The sequence below is a fragment of the Lathyrus oleraceus genome, chromosome 1, assembly GCF_024323335.1.
Source record: "Lathyrus oleraceus cultivar Zhongwan6 chromosome 1, CAAS_Psat_ZW6_1.0, whole genome shotgun sequence".
Classification (NCBI taxonomy): Eukaryota; Viridiplantae; Streptophyta; class Magnoliopsida; order Fabales; family Fabaceae; genus Lathyrus; species Lathyrus oleraceus.
Window position 1 is genome coordinate 128,122,804 of NC_066579.1, and position 13,347 is coordinate 128,136,150.

Here is a 13,347-nt window from a genome sequence, read left to right on the forward strand (position 1 = left end):
ACGGAATTTGGTCTCAAATTTAGTATAATTGACCAGGGGTGTGGATTTGCATCCTGATTAAGATGGATCTAGGTATAAGACCAAGAAATTTTGGTGATTGTAGGATTTTTGTGTCATTTCCCACAAACGGTGCCAATGTTCTGCACGAGAACAAGATGATGAACGAAAAAAAAGGAATGTCATCATTTTGATGCGATGGATGAAGCTAACTTGCAATGTTAGTATTTTAATGCTGAAGTTAGTGTGTGAGTAAAAAAAGGAATGTCAAATGATAGTGAAGTTACCTCAAAATGACGTGTTTTTCTTCCTTACATAGAGGAGTTTGTTTGTAACTGAGATGTGAGGGGGCCTCGAAAAATATTGATGACCGTAGGATGAGTCCGATGGCTTTGATCGCTTTGTCCTCTCCCTGGAAGTCATGAATAGTAATTTAGTCCATATTTACTGTATTTTGCTTCTCCTAGACCTTGGGAACTACTATATACTTGGCTTTTGCGGTTGACCCAAAACAATATAGGGTAGAGCCTGAACGATCGATACTTGACTTGTGTAGCATGCCAAATCCGATTACTATTCTTTAACGCTCTTTTAATTTAATTGATAGGTCTTCTAATTTAATTGATTTTATTTCTTAAAAAGATGTTTTAGAGAAGAAAAGTATATTTTGGAGAGATATTATACCGACAAAATTATAGCTAAAGAATAGAAGAATAAGTTGCTATGTAGAGTTGTCAAGTTCATAAAATATTAAACTATGAGACCATTAATAAAATACTTTCTTTTATACATAGTATACAGAATAAGGCCATTAATCTAAATTATAGCTAAAGAATATAATTTATTTATTTTTGAAATTAAATATAGAATAAAAAATAGTTTTTGATAGTAATTAATAAAATAAATATTATAATTTTTTCAAAATTAAATCTAGAATAAAAAATAGTTTTTTATAGTAATAAAAAAATATTATAATTTTTTTGAAATTAAATATAGAATAAAAAATAGTTTTTGATAGTAATTAATAAAAAAAATATTTGTTAACGATATTTTTATTTAATTGATATACTTTTTAATTTAATTTATATTATTTATTCAAAGAGATGTTTTTGAGAAATCGAGAGTTTTATAAATAGATGTCAAGTAGGCACTACTGCGAAAAGTATCTATCACCTTGATTTGATTGGGAAAATTGTTTTACCACAGTTGATTGTTTTACCGCAGCGGAATTAAAAAAAAATCTTCTTTAGTGATCCTTACGAATGGGCATGATCAGTGATAGAATCGTTACCTATTGTGGTGATTGAAACCTTTGATGCAGATCTACGGAGTGATCACGAATGTTGAATGGTGACAACGCCTCTACTCAGTCCACACGAACGAATTCCTTAAATCTCAGTGCTAGCTGCTACGAATGAAGGCTTTGAGTGAGAGAGAGAGAGAGAGAAACAAAATTACAACTGCACAAATGCTTCTGCACAAGGGTTCTATTTATAGAACCACTTGTGTGGGCTGCAAGCTAAAAATCCCACTTAAGTGTATGTGGCCCATATCTTATAATATGGCAAAATCACTTAAGCGCGTGATACCTTACCATATTTCGTATTCTATTTAAGTATATCGTACCTTACGACGTTCTACAATTCACTTTATCTCTCATCAATCCGTCCTTTTGTGTGTGACCCTATAGGTTTTCGTGGCATTGACAATTATATTAAATCACGTATTTAACATAATAAACAATGAGCGGTATCTAGCAACACATCGCTGCTACCCAAGACACGAAAATGTCATATGATCTGACAAATCCTTTTGTGATAATACTTATGTGTACAATTACCCTTTTTCCCTTATGTCTATATTGAACATAAGGCATAAACTGTGTCATCCTTGTCCAGTTCAATATTGGGCCCGTAGATATTTATCCTATTACGCATGATGGGCAAATTCCATCTAGGTCACTCATGTCCCCTAACATGTTTCGTGGAGTACCCATCAACTGTCTTTATGGTCATCCAGTTACGGACAATGTTTGATCAGCAATAAGGCACTCGACTCTACATCTAGGGTCCATAGTGGTTTCAGGTCGAAGGGTGGTATACACCATTATCACCATGAGAATAACTTATGACACTTTGCATAACATTCTATATAGTATTCTCATAGCGGGTCAATCTAGTATAAATATTACTCTTAATATTCATACCTATGTTTAAGACTTGATAACTCTTTATCCATGATCCATGATATGTGATCATCAGTCTATATACATAATAGTCTTAATACTTTAATGTTATCCCATTTCACAATAAAGCTCGACTACAAATACTTTAAGAATAGTGTCCTTATGTTTAATGGGATCTCATGATTAAGTCACACTTGATACATTAAACAGACTAGCTATTCTAGGGACTTTATTAAACAAACATAATAAAGAAAAATCCTTTTATTATTAATAAATAATTCGATACAAGTACCAAAAGTATTGGCCTCTAAGGCTTACACCAACATTATTCCCCACTATTGGGAAACGAGCCGAGGTGAAAAGTTGTTTGGTAATGGGTTCGAATTACAGCAACAACATTTTTTGGCATTTTGAAAAAAACATGTTGTAATGACTTTACACCTTGGTCCATACTATTCATCGTGAGAAATGTGTTAGGTATAACTTTTAACCTCGATTCATATTATTAACGGTGGGAAATGTCTTGTATCTTTTATCACTTTTGTTATGCTCTTTAGATGTTGGACTAAATGAAATTTACTTATAAAAAAATATATTTATTTTTCTATTAATATAGGTATATCATAAAAACATAATAATTTGTTCAACAAAGAAGAACTTTCATTGTATAGACCTGAATTATAACCACTGGTTCACCATGTTTGGCACAACAATTAGTTGGAAAGAAACACTTCAGAAGGTTGTTGCTTTATCAACCACTGAAGTGGAGTATATTACCCTCACTGAAGATGTGAAAGAAGCATTGTGGCTTGAAGGTTTTGCTAAGGAGTTGAAACTTCAAGTCAAGTTATCACTGTTAAATGTGATAGTCAAAATGTCATACATATGTCGAAGAATTCAGCCTATCATGAGCGAACCAAACACATCGATGTGAGGTTGCATTTCATCAGAGAGATAATCGAGCATGAAGAAGCCCAAGTGCTGAAGGTGTCGACTAATGACAATGTTGCTGATATGATCACCAAGGCATTGTCGAGTAGCAAGTTCTTTTACCGTATGTAGTTGATAAAGTTGCATGATAAAAACTAGTTTGTTCCCTTGTTAGTCTAGAGTTTATTCCAAGGTGGAGATTTGTGGTATTTGGATCAAACTCTAACGTCGACAAGGTTAGCTTCATGGTTCGACAAGTAGTCAAAGATGTGTATTATGTAGTCGAAGTTCGTTCTTGCATGCATAAATATGTTAGTTTGTTGTTTAAGTTAGCATATTGAATTGGGCCAGTATGTTGGGTCAATTGTTTAGTATGTTAGTTGAAAGGCAAGGTTTATTTTTCTTATAAATAGCATACTAGTTCTCACTTATTCATCAATCCCTGATAATCCTAATCAGAGGGAGAAAGTGGCGTGGTTGAGATTCAATTATAAACATTATTCCCTAATGTGTAATTGAATCAAGAATCCAATTTTTAACCACTTTGATTATTCATTCTCTTCTCTTCTCTCTTTTCTTTGCCTTTGCGGTTTTCTTGATAATAGAGAAACTGATCATACTCAGTTTTTTAAGGCATTGTTTCACAACATAAAGAAAACAACACATTTTGGGCTTCTTTTTCGATTTTTTCTCATTCACTATAATTTTTGCAATATAAGTCATCTGTTCCGCTAGTTAAAATGATTAAATAACAAAACTTCTGGTGCTGGGGTTCGAAGCGTGTCCTAAGGGACATTTATCCCGATTGTTAATTATGATTATAGGAAAATATAATTTAATTTTAATTTTTAAAAAAATATAGGGGAAATGTTACATTCACAACGGTTGATAACATGGACCGGGGTGAAATGTGACTTAAAAGTTAAGAAGAAAGAAAAGTGCATAATAAAATAGATTTTACTTCAGTGAATTAAATTATCATGATAAAAGATTGTTTTTAAGTGAGTAGGCAAAATATTGTTCAAAGATTCTTGGCATTATTAGTCACTACGTCATTTGCCTTAATTTAATGCTCTGCATTAATCCCTTAATTAAAAACTATTACAAGTTAGTCCCTTATCTTCATTTTTGTTATCTTATTTGACCCCTTATGTCAATTTATGACAAAAAAAATTACTTTCTGGTGATGTGGCGTAACAGCAAGGTCATTGATACAAATATGAGTTAGCATATATAGTTAAAAAATGATACACTATTTAATTGAAGAGATTTTATTTTCTGAAGAACCCCACAATTTAAACTGTGTATCAGTTTTTAATTTGACTCAAATTTGTACCAATGACCTTACTGTCACACCATATCACCAAACTTAACATTTCTTTATAAGAAATTGATGGAAGAAACCAAATAAAATAATAAAAATGAAGTTAATGGACTATCTTATAACATTATTTAACTAAAAGATTAAAGCAGAACATTAAATTAAATTAAAGTTCTAAAATATGTATTAAGCCAACTTTCTTTTATGGATATACTATATAGATATCAACATTTAATCATCACCAATTATTCCTTTAAGAAAATAATTTTAAAACATATATTTTTATCATTGTGAATTTGAATATATATATATATATATTTTAAATTAAAGAATAAAATAATACTATATTATTAATTTATGTATGACTTAATTAATGTTACTTTATGACAGTATCCAATAAAATTTATTGTTCTTTATATATATATATATATATATATATATATATATATATATATATATATAGATATATATATATATATATATATATATATATTATATATATATATATATATATATATATATATATATATATTATATATAATATTTTTCTACATTTTCTTCTTATTTTCTTATAATTGTAATAATATAAGCGGGTTATTCATACTTATAAATCAACAATTTAAAAAATATTTTTATACTATTTTTTAAAAATTAAATATATAATAATATAATAATAATAATATATCATTTTCTTACTAAAATCAAATTATTGAATAAAAAATTAAAAACAAAACAGAATAAGAGATATAAACCTAAATCAAACAATTAACAAAAAGTATATAATAATAATATATTATATACATTGTATATATCTAATCTAATAAAATTATTTTGATTCATGAACAGTTAGGTATATTATATACATTGTATATAACCTAATCGAATAAAATTATTTTGATTCATGAATAGTTAGGTATGGTAACAATAATAATAACATGATATTATATAGTAATCAATAAAAAAAATCATTGTTGTTCCTCTTTGGTTTCAATAATGGAGTCTAAGCTTCTGAAATCTAATACTTTTTACAAAACTTCACCATCCTTTACTTCTTTTCATCTAAGAACCCGAGCGTCTTGTTTTTCATTCAAACCCATTTCATATTTTCCACCAAAATTCAATCTTTTTGTTAAGGCACAAGCTGATTCTATTGGGTGAGTATTCTCTATTTTCTTAGTGTTTACAAGTGTTTCAATATTCCATATTTGTACAACTTCCTCGTGTAATAAATATACAATTTTGGTTTGTTTCATATTTTCTTAGTTTTATGTTATGTTATTGTAATAAAAAGTGATTATAATTTCATGATTTTAAATATTTGTGATTGATGGTTTGTCGCGATCCTCAATATTATAGAAAATCTTGGTGAATTATGATTGGAAGAGTCTCAATTGCGTCTGCCTCACGATTTTGACGACATCAAAATCATTATGTCTCATTCCAGATTATCTTATGTATTTGATTATTTAAAAAATTGATTATAACCATAATCAAGGTTTAAAATAACTATTAATGTTTTTGACATGACTAAGAATCACAATCGAATTGACTGATTAGACTCAAATAATAATGATTAGAGGTGGAAATATGTCAAATTACATCCCATAAATATTGAAAACATTGCCTTTTTAACTGTGTAAGTAGTCTGAATAAATATGAATAATAATTTTATATTATATTTATTAATATAATATACCTTTTTTACTTTGGATTAATTTATAAATTTACTAATCTATTCAGTAATTAAAATTTATGAAATTTGGAATGAAACATTTTTTTCAAAGTAATCTCACTTATGTTTGTGGCCCCATCTTAAAAATAACATTGGTGACCTTCTCCTAGTCTTTGAGGTGGAAAAATTTATTTTTGGCATAATTCATTATTATTTTTAAAGCATTTGAAATTGCTTGAGACCTTAGTTGGTATGAATTATCGATTGAATTAGACTCTTTCTTAATATGTGTAGATCAATGCCAATAAATGAAAGGATTGATAGGAGTGGAAATTTGACCCTTGAACATATAAGACATTCTTTGATTCGTCAAGAGGATAACATTATCTTTTCCCTCTTGGAACGTGCGCAATATTGTTACAATGAAGAAACTTATGACCCTGATGCTTTTTCCATGGATGGGTTTCACGGCTCTTTGGTAGAATACATGGTCAAGAAAACTGAGAAACTACATGCCATGGTATGGACTTAAGCCAAAAAAAGAAACAATCAAATTGTGTTGTCAAATTATATATATATATATATTAAGGAAATTTGAACAAACTCTTATGTTTTATAATATGTGTTTTCTAATTGGTTTTTATTACATTGAAGGTTGGTAGGTACAAGAGTTCTGATGAACATCCATTCTTTCCTGTTGGTCTACTTGAACCATTATCGGCTCCTTTACAATACCAGCAGGTAAAATACATTTCTTATACCATCAAGGAGTGATGTTTTACCACTAAATTATGACTCTGGAGTAATTTATTATTGTACTAATTACTTCTTCATTGAATTTTTTTGTAATGTGTGAATAGGTGTTGCACCCTATTGCTGAATCAATAAATATAAATGAGAATGTATGGAGTTTGTACTTCAAAGTTCTGATCCCACATATAGTCGAAAAAGGAGATGATGGTAATTATGGATCCTCTTGTGTTTGTGATGTAATGTGTTTGCAGGTACATATTATTACTTTTCTATTAATTTTTATTTTCAGAGGCTATATTTCTTTTATTATGCTAATTGCAAAGAATATGGCAAACATTTTCCCAAAACACCTTCAAATCATCATTTTCATACCATACCATATTAATTTGCATATTGTTATAGATCCATCGCTTTAAATCACCTGTAAAAAAAATTAAACCTCATGCTAGTATGAATCGCTTTCATCCAGAAAGCCATAGCACACAGGCAATCTCAGAGGACATCTAAAGTGTCTTCTTCCACTTCACCGCAAAAGGATTAAGGCTATATTTGAACAACTTAATTAAAAGCTTATAGAATACGTGTTTATTACATAAGTAATTGTTTATAAGATGTGACAATAATTGTGAGCTATTGTCTTTAGTACTATTGTCATGATGCATACTTTATTTTATTTCAATTCTTAATAATGTTTTAAATATTTTAAATATGTTTTCTATATTTTAGTTATCTTCCCTATTATTAGTCCAGTTTCTTTTTTCTTAGGTTTTCGGTTCAGTTACCTTTCCACTATTCTGTTGTAGGCTAACTTATAGGAACATGATCTTAATAAGTAATTATTACTATATTATGTATTTGTACCATAAATCAAATCATAAAATATAACTCTTTTTCCACTTTTTCAAAGTTCTATTATTTCTTTTCTCATTTCTCATTCTATTATTATCTATTTATAAAGTTCTATTATTTTTGATTTTATCATCACACAAAAACTTTAAATCTTTTAAATTGATGAGGTTTGAGATGTCTTCAAGTTGATTACCATAATCATAGAGTTGAGATACCAAACAACTATAGAAACTTGAAACATAAGTCTACACTTAAATATTGTTGGATGAAAGATTTGACTTTAAAGAGAGGACTTGGTTTTCAAGAGCATCTTTAAAAGGATAACTTGATGAAACTTCTGAGAAAATCTTCGACCATTTGAGTTATCTTTAAGAGATAAGAAATTCACTGGATATCATTGGATATCGGGTGTTTCCATCGTCAAAATAAAATAGTTGATTATAGTTTTGCTATCAATAAACTTCACCACTTTTGGTTACTTTGACAGCACCTGCAAACATATAGAATCACACCCTTCTTTGAGGGACATGTGGTGTGGCCGTTTTGGTGGGGATTGACTCTAGTATTGCGAATGGACCATTGCACAAAGCCACCTCTCATATGTTTCTATCTCTCAGAGGGTTATACTGTAAGTTTTCTTAAAGTCTTAGGATCTTTTATGCTAGGAATTAGGAGTTTTATTAGTGCACCAAGTTGTAAACACTATTCAATAGTTCAATGGCTCCCTGCATGCCTAGCTTAGTTTGCAACAGTTGAAGGTTTGGAAGTATCTATTTTCCAAGTACCAAGTACCAGAGGCTACAGGGGAGGATGGTTTGAAGGTTCACCTTGATTAGGTAGAGACAAAGGTTGAGAGGTTAGAAAAGTTTGGAATTCTCCTTGTTTGACTATTGAAAACATAAAATCACACGACGTTGAAATAGAGGGGAAGTTATTAAGACTGGATCGTCCATATCTTGAGGATGAGGATGATTTCTACTAGCTTTAACAATAACAACAACAACGACTTTGGTAGATTCACTGATTTTTGAAGTCAACATAGCTTTAGGAATTTGGTATCAGGTTGTTCGTGGAAAGATTAGTATTCACGAGGAAAGAATCATGGATTTTGACTTGCGACAAAGAAATAGTGGTTCTTTATGAAAATCGTAGGAATCATAAGTTGATTCTTACAAGCGGCGTCACCGTTCGACTTAGGAACCAAAAATGATCGGTGAGACGGTGATAAGAGATATTGGACTAGTGGAGCAAGTTTTCGGTGCGGCGGAAAGGGGGATGACCTCAAATTTCTAAGTCAGTAAGAGAATAAGGAGTAATGGGAGAGTGAGAGTGAATTTGAATACTTAAAATGGGACGCTTTCTTTCTTATATAGTGTGAGTGATTAAAACCGTCTACATGAGAGGAGAGACGTTGTGCAGGTGACCGTTAGATCTAATCATACGATGATTTACGCGTTCGAAAGGCGGAATCATTTGTCCTTGGTGGAAGGAGGGACCACATATTCCATGCACTCTTTTGTTTGATGTTGCTCTTGGGGATTTTGCTGCAAACCTTCCTAGCGACCTAGAATAGTAATTTATATGAAAATCGATTGAATATATTCTTTTTATAGAAATGACTTATACATAAGCACTTATTTAATAAGTGTTTAACTATATTGTTTACCCAAACAAGCTCACCCCTATATATGTTTTGGAAAGACAATATCTCTTCCTTAAGTTAATATTATAATTGCAAATTTTAGTTCTTACATTGCTGCAAACTTATGATTTGTTGCTACTGCAGGCTCTCTCAAAGAGAATCCACTATGGAAAATTTGTAGCTGAGGCAAAATTTCAAGCTGCTCCAGATTCATATAAAGCTGCTATTATAGCACATGTACAAATCCTCTCAGAGTGCGATACTTCAATACAAAAATTCTTTCCATTTTTTCACATTCTATGAAATTTGGTACATTATGAAGGAAAAGTCCTCGTCAAATCGCAAACACGTGATCGAAGTAATATTAGTGATTAACGATTAACTCATCTTTTTACCTTGATGAGTTTTGCAGGACAAGGAGAAATTGATGGAAATGCTAACATATCCTGAAGTTGAAGAAGTAATCAAGAGGAGAGTAGAGATGAAAGCCAAGACTTATGGACAAGAAGTGATTATAAATATGGAAGAACAAAAAACTGAGCCAGTGTACAAAATAAATCCAAGCTTGGTTGCTGATTTATATAGTGATTGGATCATGCCATTGACAAAAGAAGTTCAAGTTGCATATTTATTAAGGAGGCTCGATTGAAGGTATATCCATTATGTGATTACTTTATTTCAAACTATTATCTGTATTGGTGTTTCATAGTGAAATGCATATCAAGTACACCATGGGTGACTTTACTTGAATTATGAATAAGAATTCTAGCATATGTAATAAACATATGAAGAAGTTGATATTGTTTTCATATACAATTCATGACTATATTGAGAAAATAAAGGATTTAAGGTGTGTTTTAAAATAAGAAAGAAAATGTATTTTTCTTGTTTGGATAAATTTTATTAAAAGGTTTTAGAATAATCGGTGGTGGAAAAAACTAGCTCTCAACATATATTTTAAGTAGATCAACACTTTAGAAGACCTAAGGACTTGTAAAACCTACTTGAGAGATGCACTTTTATAAAGCATTACTTTTATTTTTGTTTTATTCATCTCATCATAAAATTGTATAATACCGTGAGAGCAAAGTATTGTAATTCTTAAATTTTTCTATTTATTATTTCAAAAACTAAATTAAATAACTATTTTTTAATAAAAAAATGACAAATATTAAGGGCATGTTTGAATTGATTTCCAAAAACTGTATTTTAGTTCTCAAAAATTATAAAACTAAAAATTTGTTTGATAATACTTTTCTATCATAGAGTTTTCAAAATTAATTTTAGTATTCTGTTTTTAAAAACTAAAAAGTGAAAACATCTTTTAAATGTTTTTCTTTTCTATTTGGTGTTTTAAAAATATTCGGAAAATAGTGATTTTTTATTAATGACATTATCGTAAATATGTTAAACTTTTTGTTTTTTATTTGTTTTCACAAGTTTGTGAATTTTTTTTAATACAACATCACAATAATAATGTTCTGTGTTTTTCTAATTTTGTTTTAACATATTTGTGAGTTTTTTTTACTGTATCATATGTTTTATCTATTTTTAATCGTAGAAAAAAATCCACTTTAATATAGAACTCTCTCAATTGATTATTTTTAATCAAAAGTAAAATTTATAAAAATATATTTAAATTGGTAAAGTTTATCTTTTTTAATATAGTCCATATTTGATGACTCATGAAAATTATTATATCTTTTATTTGGCATTATTTATTTAAAGTCTTAATTATATTTAAATTTTATTTTAGATCCCTTAATTTTTATTGATTCTATGTTGCTCCGTTATATTACAATACCAAATACTTTAATACTTTAATTTTTATTTTGATATTTTATTTATTTTAAAAATTACTGTAGGTTCTAAAATAAATTAAATAACATTGATTTGAATGTTAAAAAAATTAAATTAATTATAAATAATATATTATATATATGAGTTTTGCTAAGATAGAGTCATATAATTTTTAAGGGATATATATATATATATATATATATATATATATATATATATATATATATATATATATATATATATATATATATATATATATATATATATATTCAAATGATTAATAAAATATTAAAATAGAAAATCTTAAATATTCAGATTGTTTATTAACTTATATTATCCGATTGATAAAATTATATATAGCTTTGATTTGTATTAGTGTTATTTTACTATAAAACTTAAAAGATTAGATTTTAGGATCTTTAAGATATTCATTTTTTAAAAAAATTAGAAACCAAAAATAATTTCTTCAAACAAGTTTTTAAATTTTAAATTTTTAAAACGATTTTTAAAAATAGAGCTACCAAACAGATTTTATTCCATTAATTTTTTTTAAAAACAATTTTTTAAAACTGATTTATAAAATCATTTTTAAAAATAGAAAATCAAAACTCAATTAAACAAGCCCTAAGTATTCTAAAAATGACAAACATCTAGGTATTCTAATTTTTTTTTTGTCTTGTGAATTTGAAAATGTGCTCAAGTGACATAAATAACATTGGAGTAAATAGCTATTTCCGTCACCAACTAAACAATTTTACAAACTGATTTGTTCATCAAGTTCAATCTAATGTGATCTATGTTTGAAGGAGAGAGAAATTACCCGATAAACTAAGAATAAGTCTTTACAAGAACTACAAAGAAGTTACAAGAAAATAATTTTACAAGTTCTCCATAATAAATCAAAAAACTTCAGAAAATGAAGGTCAAATGACCTTAAACAAAAAATTTCATAATTTTTGAAAAGTTGGAAGTATTTTAAAACAATTAAAAATATGTACAAAAACAATTAAATCATGAAAAATATCAATATTAATCCAAAAAATCATTTTAATTCAGAAAATGAAAGAGGAAAATATTTGAATTTTTTTTGGTGAAAGTCCCATATTTTTTGGATCAATAATAAAATTAATATGAATTAATTAAAAATAATGGATTAAATGAAATATTCATAAATTCAAAAAAATGAGAACCATCTGATCTCCCTCATTAGTTGAGGTGGCGGATCAGATGGCGATAAACGTGTGTTCCATGATGCACTGCAATCAACGCGGCATAGGCTTGGTAATTAAAAGCAACACATAAGATTAGAAGATGGAGAGAAGATTGATGGATAAGAGCATGTCACCACACCACCGGAGCCCTAAGTCCGGTCTTCTTCTCCGATAGACCTCACCGGACTGGTCCACCACCAACCACCACCAAAATGAAAAAGCAAGACATAGATTTAAAGAAAAAATGCTCAGGAGCTCGAATCTAACATCGATTTTGTCCAATTCCAAGTATATAAAAAGATACAGGGATTTGAATTTTGAGGATCATGAACTGAGGTGCTTCGATTTGACCTCAAAGCAACTCAATCTTGTTGCCTACATTGGTAGGACTTCAGCAAACCAACAATCAATCAAAATGGATGAGAAATGAGGGAGAATCGAAGAAGAAAAGTTTCTGAAATCTCACATTTGAGGAGCTTCAAATTAGCTTGATATTGCTTCCAATTTGGCTTGGCTTGACTCTAGAAGCTTGCAGGAGATGATTTGGATGGTTAAAAAGCTTGGACTCTTGGAGTTTCAATTCTAAAACATAATGAGAATTGAAACTCGATTTATCAAGAAATCTTCAACATTATCCTTTCAATGGTGTTTGGGGAAGAAGGGGGTCGAAGCTTGCGCAAGAGGATCCTTTTTCTGATCACAAGGGTCATGTATTTATAGGCTACCAAGTGCTTTTCCCACACTTCTAATTTTGGCAAGAATATGAAATTTTCCCTTGCATGGATGCATGGACGTGCACTAGGCCCATGAAATGATGTAATTTGCTCCATAGTTTAATGTACTTCATGCTGAAATCATGTTAGAAGCTCATGCAAATGTGTGTGAAAATTGGAACTTGAAATTATCCAAATGGTGCTTTAACTTACACCCATGCACAAGTCCTTTAATTTTCATTGAAATGAGACGATCTTGGACTTTTTGGAAAGG

At 29.2% G+C, this 13,347-nt stretch overlaps 1 protein-coding gene across 1 annotated transcript; it reads left to right on the top strand.

Moving 5' to 3' along the window:
• Positions 1–5,396: 5,396 nt before the first annotated feature.
• LOC127115518 (chorismate mutase 1, chloroplastic) lies at positions 5,397–10,200 on the top strand. Its single transcript, XM_051047044.1, has 6 exons — positions 5,397–5,587; positions 6,400–6,625; positions 6,760–6,846; positions 6,966–7,109; positions 9,494–9,586; positions 9,762–10,200. The coding sequence occupies exons 1-6, from the start codon at positions 5,427–5,429 to the stop codon at positions 9,996–9,998; spliced, it is 948 nt and encodes a 315-aa protein (XP_050903001.1). The 5' UTR covers positions 5,397–5,426; the 3' UTR covers positions 9,999–10,200.
• Positions 10,201–13,347: the final 3,147 nt, after the last annotated feature.